Here is a 19,442-nt window from a genome sequence, read left to right as displayed (position 1 = left end):
TGTTTTTTTGTCAAAAATTTAAATTTGTTGTTACAATTTGTCACCACTTGTGTACTACCATCAGCTTGAAAGTATTTTTATGAATTTATAGTAGTCAAAGAGTTACATTTATATCTATAATATTACAAATCAATTGATTTAGTTTTTTGCTTGTTGTATTTTTGTAAAGAAATTGACATTTGATGATATGAGTATTATCAAATATTAATACAGATTCAAAATATTTATCAGTATTCATATTTTTATCGAGATATATACGAATATATGGCTAAAAATAAATTAAAGTTTTTATAGTGGAGCCAGTGTATATGCTGACAGGGCAAGCAAAACTCTGATCTACTACAGAACGGGTCGACAGAAAATATTCATTGTTGACATACACTTGTTTATTCACTGATTTGGAATATGCTCAGTTATCTTCGACGGGGTCATTTAGCAAAATTGTGTTTTTGGCACCCAGAATCCAGATTAATACAGGCATATCTGTCTGTCTAATTCAGATTTCAACTAACCAGAATATTGGTTAAATTGGGGTATGGAAATCAACGCCCAATCAACGCCCTGTCTTACACAGATCGTGGTTAATAAGTGAACAGCTTGTTCTTTTATCGAGGAAAGGTCATTAATGTTTTAAGCAAAACCTAATCGACATGCACAGATTTTTGCCTGTTACCAGTTCACTTTGACTGTGTAACAGGAGGAACAACCTGATCATTTCAAAATCTTGTATAAATGCTAATGATTGCCAGTTTATTGATTTGCATGTAAACCCGTAAAATGTATATTTTATTTGATAGTTTTCAGTGTTTTGTAATGTATATGAACATATTCACTGAAGACAGTCAAGTAAGATTTATTTTTATTATTATTTATTTTATCTGGGCCATATCATTTGTGTTCTTGTATGTAATAGAGACACAGGTAGGTACTTTAATACTAGCCAGTCTAGCTTTGAGCAGGCATTGGCAATGAGGACACAATGTGTGTGTTTGTAAAGCCGGACACCATCTGTTAGTGTCACATCTGTGACTGCCTGACAGACAGAAACACAGGGTGAATGGAGGATGATGATGAGAGGAAAGGTGGGGGGAGCAGCTCATACACCTTATCTGTTATCTGTGTGTTTCTGTACTCTAAATATAGAAATACATGACAGATATGTACATATTTATGTGTGTGTGTGTGTGTGGTCATCTTTCAGCTGGAAAAACAGAAGCGTTTGGAAAGAATCCGACAGAAAAGAGCCCAGCTAGAGGAGCTAATATTACAGGTTTGTACCACACCTGTTTGTGTTTGTATGTGTGTGTGTGAGGTTTTGGTAGGGAAGCTTTCCGACCTCGCAGCAAAAATTCCAAACAGCACTACATATGGGAATCATCTGTAGAAAATGAATTTAACGATTCCCATTCTGATTCCACTTAGCGATTCTGGTGCTTTAACATTTTAACTCTTCATTTATTCAACCATTTTAGTACTTTAGAGGAAGCTCCCACCAATATAAGGACAGTTACTCTGTTAATTTCTAGTTGGGCATGAAGAAAGTGATGGCTTTCTGTTCAGCGACTTAAAGTGCTCCAACAGATTGTTTATGAATGAGTCGTTAGACAATTCAAACGTTGATTTGTGAATTTAAGACAGATTCATGAGTCTTTTTGACTCATTCATAGAAATGTCTCATGGTTCATGTGTTAGAATCAGTAACGGGACAATACTAGATCTGAAAATCTTTAAACCTCACATCACAATCCAATCTGTTTCCAAATCGCAATCTGAAACAATTCATGATTTAATTTTTTTTATTATTATTAATGAATGAGTTTACTGACTTTGAATATCAAGTTTATTTGTTGAATTTTATTCAATTCTATAAAAAAGTACTTTTTAAAATGAGAAATTAATAATAAATCAAAACAATTGTATGTTAGAAATGATTAACTAACTAAATATAGCTTCCAAACACACACATACACACACACACACACACACACACATATATATGTAAATTATATAAATAAAGAGAACAAAGAAAGACATTACAAGCAATAAACAAAAAGTGCTTTTTGTATCTAGAAAGTTTTCCAGACAACGGCAATGACGGATTTTTTATTAAGCGCTGTTAAAAATCCCTGCTGCTGCTTTTTGATTATTATTGATGACATCACAGACAATAGGCACACTGACTGTTGTATGTTGGCCGAGAGAGCTCAACACGCTGCAACTGAAGAAAACACACGCAAATAGAAAAAACACCAGCAAATTAGTAAACATCCTCATCAGCACATGTGCTGCAAATACTCACAACGCAACCAAATACAGAAACTCTTTACAAATACTCACAACGCAACCAAATGCACAAACATGTTGCAAATACTCACAACGCAACCAAATGCACAAGCGTTTTGCAAATACGCACAACACAACCAAATACAGAAACTCGCTACAAATACTCACAACGCAACCAAATACAGAAACTCGCTACAAATACTCACAACGCAACCAAATACAGAAACTCGCTACAAATACTCACAACGCAACCGAATACAGAAACTCGCTACAAATACTCATACTGCAACCAAATACGCAAACATGTTGCAAATACTCACAACGCAACCAAATAGGCAAACATGTTGCAAATACTCACAACGCAACCAAATACAGAAACTCGCTACAAATACTCATAATGCAACCAAGTACGCAAACGTGTTGCAAATACTCACAACGCAACCAAATAGGCAAACATGTTGCAAATACTCACAACGCAACCAAATACAGAAACTCGCTACAAATACTCATAATGCAACCAAGTACGCAAACGTGTTGCAAATACTCACAACGCAACCAAATAGGCAAACATGTTGCAAATACTCACAACGCAACCAAATAGGCAAACATGTTGCAAATACTCACAACGCAACCAAATACAGAAACTCGCTACAAATACTCATAATGCAACCAAGTACGCAAACGTGTTGCAAATACTCACAACGCAACCAAATGCACAAGCGTGTTGCAAATACTCACAACGCAACCAAATACGCAAACGTGTTGCAAATACTCACAACGCAACCAAATGTACAAATGTGCTACAAATACTCACAACGCAACCAAATATGCAAACGTGTTGCAAATACTCACAACGCAACCAAATGCACACATGTTGCAAATACTCACAACGCAACCAAATACGCAAACGTGTTGCAAATACTCACAATGCAACCAAATGTACAAACGTGCTACAAATACTCACAACGCAACCAAATGTACAAATGTGCTACAAATACTCACAACGCAACCAAATATGCAAAAATGTTGCAAATACTCACAACGCAACCAAATGTACAAACGTGCTACAAACACTTACAACGCAACCAAATATGCAAACGTGTTGCAAATACTCACAACGCAACCAAATGTACAAACGTGCTACAAATACTCACAACACAACCAGATACGCAAACGTGTTGCAAATACTCACAACGCAACCAAATGCACAAACGTGCTACAAATACTCAACGCAACCAAATAAGCAAACATGTTGCAAATACTCACAACGCAACCAAATTCACAAACGTGCTACAAATACTCACAACGCAACCAAATACACAAACGTGCTACAAATACTCACAACACAACCAAATACGCAAACGTGTTGCAAATACTCAATGCAACCAAATGCACAAACGTGCTACAAATACTCAACGCAACCAAATAAGCAAACATTTTGCAAATACTCACAACGCAACCAAATACACAAACGTGCTGAAGATACTCACAACGCAACCAAATACACAAACGTGTTGCAAATACTCACAACGCAACGCAACGAGATCACCCTTGTATTTAGCTTTAACCTTATGCAAGTTACTTGTTTGATGGTTTTGTGTTTGTGTGCAATAGCAGTAAGCAGAAAACAACTGTCTCTAGCATACACAAGTGCCATTGTACATGAACAGAAAAAACAAATCGATTCTAAATCATTGAATAGCGAATCGCGTTGCATCACAGATTTTATTTTCTCTCCAACCCCTACAAAACATATCAGCAACATGAAACTCAAAAACTGCTGAAAAAAATCTTTGTCTAGTTAGTGCCATCAACGCTAACCAGCCTCACTCCATTACCTCAGAAGAAGAGAAGAATAGAGGAGTAAAAGCAGCAGAAGAGAGGGGGAAGGAGACGTTAACAGTGGCCAGCTGTGGAAAAGCAGCAATCTCCTATTATTGATTCATTTTTTTTAAAGTGAAATGAGACGGTCATTCATCTCCTGCAGTCAAATTAAAGCCCACACACACAGGAAATCACTGCGGTCTGTTTGTGTTGATGTGTGACATTAACACCGAAAGTACGTACTATAGATGAGCGTAAGTGATACGCCATGTGATGCAACAGATCACGTCTGATCCGTCCACACATCACTGACTTCATCACGGAGGCCTTGGGATATTGATCAGGACTTGCACTGCCACAGTCTTGGAGCTGGGAGGACTGCTGGAGCGCTAAATTAAAATGCATTGGCTCGGTTTCTAGTCTTTGACCAACCCCCACACACCCCGAGACTTACATGAGTTAGCGTCTGTGTATGCATGTTAGTACTACGACTACTCAAAGCTTTGTATTTATCAACATACTGACTGATTTAACGTTAATAAGTGCTGAAACGCTCTGTGTACACGTGTGGTGAATTGTGCGTCTCTTCCCGCAAGCAGCAGATCGCCTTCAAGAATCTGGTGCAGAGGAACCAGGCCAACGAAGTGTCGTCCCAGTCAACTCCCCCTCCAGGATCTGTCATTCAGCTTCCCTTCATCATTCTCAACACAGACGTGCGCACCGTCATCGACTGCTCCATCTCCAGTGACAAGTACGAGATTTCTCTTCTGTAGAAATATCCTCCACAGGGTGAAAGAGCAGATTTGTGCTCCTTATATTTAACGTTTTTTTAAGTAAAAGTTTCATTTTACAATATTTCTGTTTTACTGTATTTTAGATCATTTTAGCATTTGTTTGCGCTTCATATTAGTTTCATTTAAGCGCAAGCATTTTCATGGTTGTCTGATTCTTTTCCACAAACTGGTTCTTTCGGACAGCTCTTTTCGATGAACCGATTTACTGTTTTGTTTACGCAATCACGCAATGACGTCAAATATACGCAATTCTATTATCAAAGAACCCAACAATGACGTGAAACATGAATGTTTTACATGTCTCAAGCATATAAAGTGAATAAATGAGTCATAATCAGCACTTTTACTGAACACACAAACTCATTCCTCCAAACAGGTGTGAATACCTCTTTAACTTTGATAACACATTTGAGATCCATGATGACGTTGAGATCCTGAAGCGGATGGGCATGTCTTTGGGACTTGAGAACGGCACATGCTCTCCAGAAAACCTCAACATGGCCAAATCTCTAGTGCCCAAGTCTCTGGAGGCTTATGTCACCAGTAAGTATCTCACGTCACACTTCTCTTAAACCTCCTTTTCAATCATTTTTGCTGAGTGTTTTTGATTTTTATTTTTTATGACATTCTTTCTCTGTTGCTTGTGTGAATGCTTGTGTGATCTCTCCCAAAACATCAACATTTCACAGTTCTGATAGATAATATAGTTTGAATAGATTAAGTAATTATCATGGATCTTAAAATACCTCTTCTTGCTTTTATTTTACTGATGCTAATGCATGATTGTAAATGGCTTCTTTGTCTCTTCGAAAGAGACACTTCACTACAGTCATCTTTGTGTAAAGGATTATTCTGCTTCCAATTATCTACTGCTCTCAAGTGTAATAAAGCAGGACAAAAAGGAAATGGAGTTAATGCAGGACTGTATTGTGGTTTCACCCCTCATCTCCCATGAGGACAGTAACAAGACACACAGATCAGTGCAGAGCCGAGAGTGTGATGTGTTTGTAGATACATGCCCCATCTGCCACAAAATCTGCAAGTCACACTTTGGTAGAGTCCTAAATTAACACTCACCAAACCTCAATTTCTCAGTAATGAACATTTTTAGGCAGCTGATACTTGCTTAACCCTATAATGCCTGCTGTATCATGTTTGATACGCACATTTCTACAGCCTCAAAATTATCAACCTGATCAAAAGTTTGCTGATAAACCTGTTGTACACAATCAACTACAAGCCTTATGTCATCTGACTGATAGTTTATACTTTTTTAACAAGTATCACTATAAAAACTAGAGAGCTTTGATCATAAAATTAAGCATTTTTCAAAGGCTTATTATTAGGAGATATAGAGTGATGACTGATATTTATGCATTGTATGCAAGTATTCTCTTATACTGTCATAAAGATCTCATTGAGCACGTTTACATGCACCCTAGTACGTTGATAACTCACAAAGATCAGCTTATTGAAATAACCTGTTGTCCGGGTTTACATGCAAACCAGTAACCCAACAACACAAGTAAACAGTGCTCACAAGATTAATATTATTAATTAATAAATCAGGAGGAATTTGGTTATTAATAAATCAGGTTATTTCCTGGTAGTGAGGTTAAAACGTAAACATTTGCATAAAGCATTAAAACCTTAAAACCTTAAGAAGAGTATTGCAACATGCAAACATACACACACGCACACACACACACACACACACACACACACACACACACATATATATATATATATATTTGCAGCATGTGTGTGACGTGTGTGTATGTATGTTTTTTTCATATTTTTCATATATATATATATATATATATATATATATATATATATATATATATATATATTAGGGCTGTCAAACGATTAATCGCGATTAATCGCATCCAAAATAAAAGTTTGTGTTTACATAATTTATGTCTGTGTACGGAGTATAATTATTTTCTATATATAAATACACACACATGCATATATATATATATATTAAGAAAATGTGTTATTTATATATAAAATATTTATATATAATATAAATTATATATAATATAAATTATATATAATATAAATATATATACACAGTATATACATGCAAATATTTCTTAAATATATACATGCATGTGTGTGTATTTATATATAGAAAATAATTATACACCGTACACACACATGTATTATGTAAAAACAAACTTTTATTTTGGATGCGATTAATCGCGATTAATCGTTTGACAGCCCTAATATATATATATATATATATATATATATATATATATATATATATATATATTATACAATTATTTTTTATTTATTTATTTATGTATTTTTTGTCAGGATCAATTAAGTACTAAAATGGTTGGATAAATGAAGAGTTAAAATGTTAAAGCACCAGAATCGCTAAGTGGAATCAGAATGGGAATCGTTAAATTCATTTTCTACAGATGATTCCCATATGTAGTGCTGTTTGGAATTTTTGCTGTGAGGTCGGAAAGCTTCCCTACCAAAACCTCACACACACACATACAAACACAAACAGGTGTGGTACAAACCTGTAATATTAGCTCCTCTAGCTGGGCTCTTTTCTGTCGGATTCTTTCCAAACGCTTCTGTTTCTCCAGCTGAAAGATGACCACACGAGATCAGGATCAATAAACTTTTAGACTTTTTTTATATTAGCTCCTCTAAAACTTTTTTATTTCATGTCAGGCTTTATGGGATTAATGCAAAATAGTTGATATAAATCGTAATATAAATATATTTCAGGTAAGTCAGAGACAGTCAGCTAAGAAAAAGTAACCATCTCAAAAATATAAAACATATAAATCAAATATAAAAAACTAAAACTAAAATATATGGAACAAAATAAGACATTGATGTGAGCTGAGAAAAGCAGCTAAATAATTTCTTTGTCACAGGGACAACAAAATTAATTATATTTTGAATGAAATTATTCACAAGACATTGACACGTTTCATGGACCGTTTTTCCTCAATTTTAATTGGTACGATGTTGTTGTGGTTTTTGTTTTTTTTCTTCTTTGTTTTTTTCTTTTAAAGCATCAGTCACCGCTTTATACTTCAGCCACAGACTTCCTTCCTGTTCGGTGAAAGTAAAGTGAAGTGCCTGTCGAGAAGCTGTCTTTATAATAGGGTTCTTGCGTTTGACTTATAATGTCTAAATAAACGTGTGGTTCTGTCCCAACAGACATGGCCAGAAACTCCAACAGAACCCCTCTCAGCCTCACGAGGTACAGTATGTTGACCAGCACAGTGTCTCCACACATGTATCATGTACAGTAGATAACATGATCTCTCTCTCCGTCCACAGTCGCAGCAGCACTGCCCCTTCACACACCTCAGAGTCCCGCGGACAGACGCCCAGCTCCTTCAACGAGGAAGAGGACGACGAGGACGAAGACGACGACAACCCCTCTTCCCCGGAGTGACGCGCAGGATTCCCGAGCAGAACGCTACACAGGAAATAAGCTGCCACTCCTCTCTATATTACCGTATTTTTAGCTTCCCTCTCATTCTGTTTCTTCCTCTTTCCCAGTTTGGCTACAAAACGCCAGTAGTCTTTGGCTCCAGGGGAAACGGTTAACTGTACTTCTGTGGCGCTGTTCAGGCTAGAGAGACACAGGTCAGGCCTTAGAGGGAGCGATTAAGTGAAGTTTAACAGATGCCTCGCTCATCTCGGTGTACTTCCAGTCTCTGCTTCCCATCCGGAGGACTTTCAAATTCTTTCCAAACGTGTATTTATTTCGGTCATATTTGAATATGACAGTATCTGCGTAGTCCAGTGGGCTAGTGCCGCTTTATTTTCTTCTCCGTGGGGATCGGAAAGCAGCGTCCTGATCTGATCTGTTCACCGACTGGAAGGACTTTACATAAAAACAAAAATGGAAAATGTTCTTTTTTATAGGTTGATTCAGTGTGATTTTTTTGTCATGTTGTATAGTTTATTCCTTGTCATTTATCACAATAGTTGAAGGTCATCTGCCGTTCTGGGTTCGGATAGCTTGCAGCTCGTTGCCTCAAGCTGTGTGAATGTTGCATGTTGGGAGATTTAGTCTTGTTGTGAGAGATTAAAAACACATTTTTGTTGGATTTGAGAGTGGCCGGTATAAAGGAAACAGCCCTGATCCACTCAGGTCGGCATTTTAAACCAACTCAACAGAACTGATATGAATTTTGGTTTGCAAATGTAAGTGTATGTACATGTATACATATATAAACATATAATTTTGGTTACCTCTGGTGTGGTGTTGTCTAGGAAAAAAAACTGAATACTTCAAAACCATAATATGGTATTATTAAAAATGTGAGTTATTAAACCTTGATATTCAGATATGTAAATCATTTCAGCAGCAATGTCATTTAAATGTGATGGGTTAAACAAAAACAATATGTACTGTAATGGCTATTTAACAGATTTGAAGTATTCTTGAAATACAGTAGTATAACTGTACCGGACATCTCCTTAAAGGGGCTATATGTAAGAGTGTTCATATTAATCACTTTTTTGTATTGCCAATGTGTGTAACGAGAAAAAAACAAAAAAAAACACTTCCTAGGTTCTCTACGAAAGCCTGAAGACTACTGATTTTTATGTGACGGATGTTTTTGCCAGGAAATTCAAAAGGATGTGACGTTTGCACGCTCCGCAAGCCTCTCTTCCATTCAGTGACACGTGAAACGAATGCTTATACAATGTTCAGGATAATAATTAAAGAGCCATTCAGTACTGTAATATCAATGTGTCATGCAAAGAAAAGAGACTGATTCAAAATATAGTCTCATAGACATCTATATGGTCTATGTCTCAAATATAATCAATGTGTTATTCAGAGGGAAGGTGCAGCACATATTCATCAAACGTTGCTCTCAACAGGGTGGGCGGTGTTGGGATGTTCGCTAAACAGGCATTTCAAATGTTTTACTTCTAAGCAAAGAGCGGAAAAGAACTTCGGCTTGAATCACATTCAGTCTTTAGTAAGTAAGGTGAGCACAAGCAGGAAGTTGCCGTCTGCAGTTCACTTAACGGCCACCGGTTTCGCTAATGAGCTGAATTCTACATAAAGCCCCTTTAAACTGGAAATGAAATCAATATTTTTATGAGTTTGTGGTAAGAGGAAGAGAGGATGATTAAGAGATTTTGCAAAAAAAATATATATAAAGCAGTGGTTTTTAACCAGTTGACCAGGACCCACTAGGGGGCAGCAAGATGGCATAAAATAATTTAAAATAAGACCACAAAAAAATCTATGAAACAAGATGTAATCTGAAATCACTCTACTAGTTGTAATTTGTTGGTTTAACAATTGTCATTTTTATAAAAAACAAAAATAAATAAACGGGGTTCTCATTATGTTGGCCAACCTGCATATTTTGTACGTTGGGATTATAAAAGTGTGATTCCAAGACCTGGAAAAGTCATGGAAACAAATTTATATACATTAAGGTGTATATACAATTTTATATTTTATTAGGTAGAATTTGCTTTTTGTGAGTAAAAAAAAAAAAACGTTTAGTTATTGGAATTATGGAATTGAATTATTTTATGTAATTGCATATCAGAAATATCTTAAAGGTATAGTGTTTTTTTTTTTTTTTTTTTTAATCATTTACTCACCCTCGTGTTATTCCAAACCTGTATTACATCAAAAACAAAATAATAAGAAAAAGTGTCTCAAGCCAAATATAGGCAATCACACAGCATTGTTTTATTTAGAAAATAATAATGGTTCATCCTATAATTATCATAATGAGCATTTGTAAGAGCATCTGGGTAGCAATAAGGTGTTGAGTCAAAGTTAAAGGTTTTCTTTTTGTATTAGAGTTAGAATTACCTGAAAAAAATAATCCAATACCATACATTTGGTATTTTTTTGGGCCTATGTTAACATACTAATAATGTATAGTTTTACTTTTTAAATTTGAGCTGAAAACCATTAACTAAATTGGACGACAAACTAAATCTATTTTCATGTTTTAAGAAAGTGGTATTCACTTATTGCGACAACTTACCCCCGGCGGAAATGCTCAACACCTTTTTGTCGAGTCAAGATACCTACAAAAAAAATTGACTCATTCCCAACCTGTGAATTAGTAACGGGGGGGGGGGGGGGGGAGTGTAATAACTAGCCCCAGGCTCCCTATGAAGGTTTCAGTGGACGTTTTCTATGCAGCGCAGTTTGCAAACTACGAGGCGTTTCGGTAAAGCTTTTACAAATGATGTTGAACGCGCTTCATGCGGCTCCTGTAAATGCGGCGCGGCTCCACCGCGCATGCGCGTCAAGCGCAGTTCAAACGCTGCCAGTGAAGAGCTCGAGCGGACGCACTGCAGTCTCGAGCCTCGTGGAAACACCGCACACCTCTTTATTTCACAACGCGAAGGAGGCAAGCCCGAATCAACGCTTCTTTAGATCTATCTTCATCTACCGTTCTCAAACTGGTTTATTCATCCTGTTCACACCATGTCCAACAAAGAGGAGAAAGCTGACGAGAAACAGTCGAGTTGGAAAGATTTTATCTACAACCCAAGGACGGGGGAATTCATCGGGCGCACTGCGAGCAGTTGGGGTAAGTAATCGTTTTGGGGGTTTTTGTGTTGACAAGTGTCAATTGCACGCCTTTAAAACTAATGTTCAGACACCAAAAATATGATCTACCTATGGTTGAGGTATTGTTTCACGCATAATGTGCCACGGCTACACACACTGTTCTTGACTGAATTGCCCCTAATGCAAAGCTCTGTTGCATTGATAACGATTCTCAAACACATTTGTAACCCAGCGACCTGAGCTATATGGCTCCGTGCTCCAGCCTACCTTTACAGTCCGTTACAATGTGTCAGCATGTGCAGTTCATCATGCATTAGATTTCATTGAGATGCATCAATCTCAAGCCACATACTAATCTAACCATTTAAAACTGTTCATTTAGACCATATCCATGAGCCATAATAACCCGAGATGCATGTAATAAAAGCGCTGGCAATCGATCGCATATTCTACGACTCCTCTTTATAGAAACCTGAAGTCAGCTAAAACAAATCCTGTAAAAAAAGGCTTTATAGAAGGCGTTTAGTTGTAAATGCTTGACTTTAAATCTTAAGCCTACATATGATTCCACTTACTGCAGTATAAGAATATTACCGTACCATAATTACTTAATACTGTTGCTAAATCAAAACATTGCTTCATTGACGCGATGAATCGGTCGTCAAACATAGCGGATTTCCGTGATTAATCGGGTTTTAACTTAACAGCATGGCAGATATTCCTCCGCGTTTGTATCCTGCATTTTCACTTGAGGCTCGAGGTCTATGAATAGCTTTCCTTAATGTCATCAGTGCGCTCTCTACAGTAGGCCTGCATGTCACATTAGCTGTGAAATCATGCGTTGAGAGAATAATTTGTACAATAGGCTACATGTCTGTTATTCGTAACTCGATGAATGGCGGCTCCGAACTCACTGTGCCTCTAGTAAACCTCTCATTTAACGTCTCTTGTTTTATAGTTTAACTAAATTTGAGAAACCCCCCTCACACAAACACATTAGGGAATGGAATACCATCGCAAACGCGGGAAAAAAAAGTATCCTTTCATTGGAAATATTGCGATTAGTCGCAGCGATATTCGGTGCGCGAGTATCAGCGCACGCATTCTCTTGGAATGGTTCGGCTGTCAATCATTCACGGCCGTTGTGACGTAGCATCCGCATTCATTCAATATGCAAATTACCTTTGCTGTGGTTCACAGCCTTTGCTTGAGAGGATGAGAGGAAATTTCCACATCCCTTGACACAATTGGTTCACCGAGGGAGGTTGAGGAGAAAAAGCTTTCTGTTCTCTTATTTGAGAGCTTTTAGATATTCAGGAATTTCAGGGCTTGTTTTGCAATCCAGTTTGCATGTATATTCTCCCCAAAGCTGTAAAGTGTCCATAATTATAGGTGGGGGTGGGGAGCAATGTCTTAAATACCCAGTTGCTTAGTAACCAGCTTTGCATGAAACTATTTTCTTGTAGTTATGTGCCTCGGTCAATCGATCAGTCGGTGGTGTTCGTGATGCTAAACTCTGCAGTACCTCTCCTTCGCTGGGATGGGTGTTTCTTGATGTGATGCATGAGCTCACGTTCAGCCCCTCCTCCCCGTCTTCCTCCCTGCTTTCCTCTCAAGGTCAAACTGGCTCTCCGCAGGCTCCTGAACCAATAGGCCTCTTGAAAGAAATCAATGTAATTTTTAAATGAAAACGATCTCCAGCCTTGAGGAATATGACGTGTTATGCAGATCTTTATTCATGGTCCGTCAGTGCTTGCAGCTTTAATGGATCTTGGGATTGCTTTACGTAATGAGGCCTGGTCATTCTGCTTACCTGGGCTTTTTCTTCTCGGCTTGTGTTCACGTTTTCATGAGAATTGCCTGTATTAGGGTTCAGCCGATGTTGGTGTCAGTTTCTAGAGTGGTTGATGGGTTAATGATAGCTTGTAGTTCACATGTTGGATCAGTTGGATTTGTATAATTTACATGCAACTATGCCTTGCACATCATGCTTTTTTTCTGAAAATTTGGTTGTGAATTCTGCTTGTCAACTTGCCCGCTAGGTTGAAACGGCTAACGTAGTTTTGTCAAAATTGCAAGAATGACTTGTGATAATCTTGCTAGTGTAAGAATGGGTTTAAAAATTACAAACTAGTAATGGTTTTCCATGGATGCCATTGTTTTTCAGAATTTTTTTTTTTGTGTGTGTGGAATTTATGAAGTTCCTGTCTAATTGGAAGTACTATATAATTTTCTGCTTTGCAATTAAAAAGTTGCATTTGATGAAAAAGAATCAAATATAGGCTATGTGTAAAAAATATTTAATAATATTAAAACATAAGTGTAACAGTAATCATTTTAAGTTGTTTATCTAAATATAAATATTGTATAATACTGTAAAAAAAATGTTGGGCAGGGCAAATAGACAATTGAAAGCGGTTAGAACTTTATATATATATATAGTGTAGTCTATTAATTGAGTCCATGAGAGAGTGCATCTCATAAAAATTCTCCAAAATAAGCTGAAATGAAATGATGATTCTACCTTTTTTTTTTTTTTTTTTTTACGGTTGCAGTGTTTGGGTCCCAGTCTCCAGAGCGACCTGTCCACAACTAAGTAATTGAAAAAAATGTACACATAAGAGAAACCGTTTTGATTCCTGGACTGCTTTTACTTTTCCCATGGGATGGGAAGGAGAACAAGAGTGATGGAGGGAAAGATGGGTAGTGAAGAGATAAAAGGATCAGGCTTGAGTTAATGGATGGGTCCGGCTCAGCGAGACATCTGCACCCTGATGCATGTCCGTTTGGATTAGCCCAGATTAACGCTTCCCAATCTAATGTTGACCTTGCTTGGGTTAGCGATCACGCTAATCTGTCCACAGCTTCTGGGATTTGTGGCGATGCGCGCAGTGTGTTGAGCCTGGAGCTGGGCTGGTAGGATCTCAGGATACGTTTACCACAGACAGTTTATACTGATGAAAGGGAACGTTGTTCTCCATCAGGAGACCAACCATGTGGCAGTGATGCTTTCATATGCAACAATGACCTATTTTCTGCATTTCATCAATGAAACGTCCTGGTCTTGTTCGCCCCATTAACACGGCCTTGAGTGTGTGTGTGTTGAAGCATGTTTGGCTTGAGATTCACAACGTAGTAATTGAGGAACTGCACAACGGTGGCTTTTCATTCACATTTTAATTTGGGGAAAATGGTGATTTCATGAGCCATTTCACCCTTCATGAACTAGGTTAAAAGAATAGTTTGCTAAAAAGGAATAGAGTTCTTGTCATTTCAATTGTACTTTATGCTCTTATTCTGGCAAATATATTTGATCCAATTAGTTATAATGTGGATAAGCTACATACAGACGTGGTAAGCATGTCTGCTGTGTGGATGCTAGGGTTAATGCTAGGTTTTAATGTTTTGAACATTGACGTCAAATTTGGCATATTGCATATTTGCCATGCCATTTTTTTATCTTAATGTGTTGCACAGATTTCCAAGATTCAGCTGAGGGGAAGAAATTTATAACTTTGAAGCATCATAAACTCATTTACTCACCCTCATGTACCGATAATTCCAAAATTATATGCATTTGCTTCGTCTGCGGAACAAAAAAGAAGATATTTTGAAGAGTTTTGGGGTCCAAATGACACTGAACCCAGTTGACTTTCACTATATGGGACATTCTTTGAAATCTCCTCGTGTTCCGCAGAAAACGGTTTCATACAACATAAGGGAGAGTACATGATGATAGATGTTTAATTTAGGGGTGAATTATTCCAGTAAAGTCCTTTCTGTTCTTCACTATCATCAGTCTTCAGAAGACTTACGGAGAATTGTTACGGTTGATAGACGTGGTTATTGGTGCTGTATTGAGAAGAATTTCATAAAATACTTTAATAATTTATCTGTATAGTGCTAAAAATAACAGCATACAAGCTTGGAACGACATGAGATTGAGTAAATGATAACAGATTTTTCTTATTTGGGTGAACTATCCCTTTAACTCTTGGTGATAAAATCCCTTTCCCAATATCTGGCTTGTCTCCATTTTCCTTCATGCCAAACGACGGGTGAGATTTGGCGTCTTTCCTCGCTTGATTGGATGAAGTTGGAAACCCATTAGAATGATCTCTAGGGTATATTTTTACACTTTCTCTTATTTACTAGCATTTTAGAAGTCATTGATTAAAAATTGTTCACTTCAAATGTGCAGTAAGTTTAGGTCAACTTGACAATTATGTTATGGTGTCATAATCACTTTCACATTTGTTACTCACACTTAATATTAGGGATGTCAACAAACCCCTAACCTCTAAGTATTAAACTTTGGCCTGAATGACCTAGCAACCATCTAGAAAAACCTAGCAACACCCTGGCAACCTGACAACATTAGCAACGTAGTGGTACGTTCACTTCAGAAAATTAAAAACTCATCTTTCATGCCCTGATCATTTTACGTCAATACATTTTCAGTGCTACTAATGAGAAGAGAGAAAGTGTAGCTGATGCCACTACCATGATCACGTGACTGAATTAGCACTAGCCTGAGGGAATGTAGCTGTCTGTGTTTTGCCCGGAGGAGGGATTCTGGCAGGAAGGAAAGTCATACTGGGAGTCTCAGCTGTTCTCCCGGGCCGCTTCCTCTCACCATCACTGGGTGATCTGCCACTCTTCTCTAGAGCCAAGCTGGCCACGCTGTGTTACGCTTACCCCTGTTGATCGCGCTCTGGAGTAAACGTGCCTCACACCGAAATGCAGTTGATGATGGGTGGTGCGAGAAATTTCTTTGAAATGGTTTTAGCACGGTTTAGCCTACCTTCTTGTGGTAATGTATTTCCTATTGAAACAGGAAATATGGGCTGGAATACATCAAAATGCTGCTTTTTTGGATGGGCGGTAGCCTTAAATTAACACCTTAGCTGTTTGCTACTAGCTATTGCTAGCCGGGGAGCAACATACTTATTCTGCAAGCTTTCGATTGGTTAGAAATATGGATGCGCCCAAAAGTGTCATCAATATTTTTTGATCTTGTTTCCTGGAAGATAAAGACAACTTTTTCTAAGTAAATTTCTGTTAAAAGATTTTATTTTTATTTTTTGGGCTTTTAGGAGTACACTTGATCTCCAGCAATAGATTTAGGCTACTGGAGTTGATGTGTCAAACAGGTTTGCAGAACAGATTTCTTTGAACCATTTGAAAAAAAAAAATCTTTCCAAAATTCTGTTTAAATTCAGTATTCATTTGTCTGTTTAAAAAGTGTTTTCCCACACTCTGCATACCCACTTTTCCACAGTTTTAAAGCGTTAGTTCACACAAAAAAGGAAAATTCTGTCATTAACTACTCACCCTCGACGTTCCAAACCCGCCAGGCCTTCGTTAATTTTCGTAACACAAATTAAGATATTTTTGATGAAATCCGAGAGCTTTCTGACCCTCCATAGATGGCAATGCTACAACCACTTTCAAGGCCCTGAAAGGTAAAGATATCGTTAAAATAGTTCATGTGACTACAGCGGTTCAACCTTAAAGTTCTGAAGTGACGAGAATACTTTTTGTGTGAAAAAAGTTTATCAAAAAAGACGGGTTTGGAACGACACGAGGGTGAGTAAATAATGACAGAAATTATATTTTTGGGTGAACTAACCCTTTAAGGCTCCGATATATACGTCAGTGATGCGCGGGTTGATTCGAAATGAGCGGGTGCCTGCGGTCACCCGCGGTTACGACGAGTCATCCAAAAATATTTTTAATGATATTCGGGTCGCGGTCGGGTCGTTTGAAATAAAGATGACAATTAAACCTTTGTAATTTATATAGTACTAGAGAGCATATGAGCGGAGTGGAGCGGTGAGAATCTCCGCTCATCGCTCACGGAAATGTTCACCTCTCCGCTCCCCCGCTCAACATCAGGCCGCTCCGCTCATTATCGCTCAGCGCTCAACGCAGTTTGCTCCGCGCTCCACTTAAATCGACCCCGCTCGCTCCAAAAAAAGGAAAAAAAAAAAAAATCTACATGTATATCACTTTTAGCTTAGACCCACAGCCTTACCTCCTAAAGAACTAATGAGCAACAACAACATTTTTCAGATAGAAATGTTTTATTTCAAATGACAAATTAGGCCTATGTAAGAAGGAATATAGCCTACACAAAGTCCTGTAAAATTAAACGAATAAATGGGCCTAATAATATAAATAATTATATAAACAAAAATATAGCCTACATACATTTTTTAAAAGTAAATTTATTAGGCCAGAATTTTGATAAGTGAACTTTTGCGCAACGCGCACGATTAAAATTTAAATGGGCTTATATCCATTGTACACACAAACTGCTGTAAAATAAAACGAATAAATGGGCCTAATAATATAAATACAATTTATATAAACAAAAATATAAAAAAAAATACATAAATGTTTTAAAAGTAGGATAAATTAACTATTAGGCCAACATAACTGAACTTTTGCGCAGCGCGCAGGATTAAAATTTAAATGGGCTTGTATCAATTGTTTGAATATTACGTTATATTTAATTTACACTTTGTTACAAGATACCGTATTCAATTTGCTAACCTTTTGCTTTCTTCCCAGCGTGTTCACATAGCACACTCACTGCATGTTTTTGAGAGATGTGTCTTTTTAGATTCCAAAATGAATCTTTACTGACTGAAACGATGTCTCCACATTCGTTTTCTTCTACCACATTATGGTTAGTTTTAGTAGGCTACACCCGTATGACTTCTTATTTTCCTTTTTGAAGTAGCCTACTTTTTTAACTCCATTATTGAGCCGAGTTTTGACTGAAAATAGAATCCATCTTGCAGTCAGTAGACAGTAGACTGAGTCAGGCTTGACTGAGCATGCCTCAGAATCGTGGTGTGCAGAGCGAAATTGGAGCGGGAAATTTAAAAATGCCGCTCTGCGCTCTGTCCAAGATCCGCTCGCTCTCGCTCCACTCCGCTCACATGCTCTAGGCCTACACTTTATTGGCTGAATAACTGGCGCGAAGATGACACACGAGCTCAGTCTGCAGGTAGAGATGGAGGCGGCAAGAGAAAAGGTGAAGACTGGGGAGTGGAAGCTACTTTTAAAAAATGTGGGTCAGGAAGCGGGTCGGGTAGCCTACAATATTTTCTTCTTCTTTTTGCGGTCCGAGTTGCGGGCGGGTTAGTTGAAAACGTCGGTCGGGTGCGGGTTGTTTATACATTGACGCGCGCATCACTGATATACGTCAAGCGAAATCAAAGACCAAACTGGTAATTTCAGGTCAAAATTACGTTTGTTCTTAGTCTGTTTCGGGAGTTCAAAACAGCTTGCCGAATTGATCTATAAAGTGCTAGGTAAATAAATGTGACGTGACTTTACTGGAGTGGTGAATTTCAGAGCAAGTTCAAACATATCCACATTGCTATGATCCGATGCTTTATTCACTGCTGTTTTCTCACGGCTGTCACTTATTTATTTTTTGCTGTTGTGAAGAAAAGCCACAGCGTTGGTTTGGGTGGTGTCGGGATGTTTTTTAACAGTATAACGTTGCTCAGGTATTTCTAAATTCATTTTACCCCCAACCGAAGAAAAAAAAAAAAAGTACTTCTCTGTGAGTATATCAGGTCTTTTACACTCCCATTTTGCAAATCTGAGGTGTGAATCATCAGTGCTAAAACGGGAGTTTCATGACACTTTAACGGTGACAATTATGCAGGTTAATATTTTAATCAATTGAAAGCTCTAATAAATACAAATAAATTGTATTTAATGGTACAGTAACATAACACTATTTAATCTTCATACTTCATAATGCATTTCCTATTGTCTCTGAGTTGAGAAATGAAATCTGTGATAATCCTTCATGATACAATCCTACAGCTCATCTAGGCTCTTCTGTCCCGCACTGTTTTTTAATCCGGGTACAGGTTGTCTTTTCCTTACAGTGCAGGTTTATGTGATCATTGGCCCGTGCCATAGGTAATGGACTAATATGCAGCTCAAGCATGTCCACTTAC

At 37.6% G+C, this 19,442-nt stretch overlaps 2 protein-coding genes across 5 annotated transcripts in view; both read left to right on the top strand.

Moving 5' to 3' along the window:
- Positions 1-10,258, top strand: part of tfdp2 (transcription factor Dp-2) — a 59,940-nt gene extending 49,682 nt beyond the window's left edge. For all 4 annotated transcript variants that reach the window (XM_081371269.1, XM_081371268.1, XM_081371271.1 and 1 more), the window contains 5 exons: positions 1,202-1,270; positions 4,707-4,858; positions 5,278-5,444; positions 8,097-8,139; positions 8,220-10,258. In XM_081371269.1, coding sequence (XP_081227395.1) covers positions 1,202-1,270; positions 4,707-4,858; positions 5,278-5,444; positions 8,097-8,139; positions 8,220-8,337 — 549 coding nt within the window. In that variant the 3' untranslated portion in view covers positions 8,338-10,258. The remainder of the gene's footprint in view (positions 1-1,201; positions 1,271-4,706; positions 4,859-5,277; positions 5,445-8,096; positions 8,140-8,219) is intronic.
- A 746-nt stretch (positions 10,259-11,004) lies between these two features.
- Positions 11,005-19,442, top strand: part of atp1b3b (ATPase Na+/K+ transporting subunit beta 3b) — a 30,045-nt gene continuing 21,607 nt past the window's right edge. The window contains exon 1 of the mRNA XM_081370716.1: positions 11,005-11,473. Coding sequence (XP_081226842.1) covers positions 11,368-11,473 — 106 coding nt within the window. The 5' untranslated portion in view covers positions 11,005-11,367. The remainder of the gene's footprint in view (positions 11,474-19,442) is intronic.

Source organism: Scardinius erythrophthalmus (genome assembly GCF_964197995.2).
Source record: "Scardinius erythrophthalmus genome assembly, chromosome: 7".
NCBI lineage: Eukaryota > Metazoa > Chordata > Actinopteri > Cypriniformes > Leuciscidae > Scardinius > Scardinius erythrophthalmus.
This window is presented reverse-complemented; position numbering and strand designations above follow the sequence as displayed.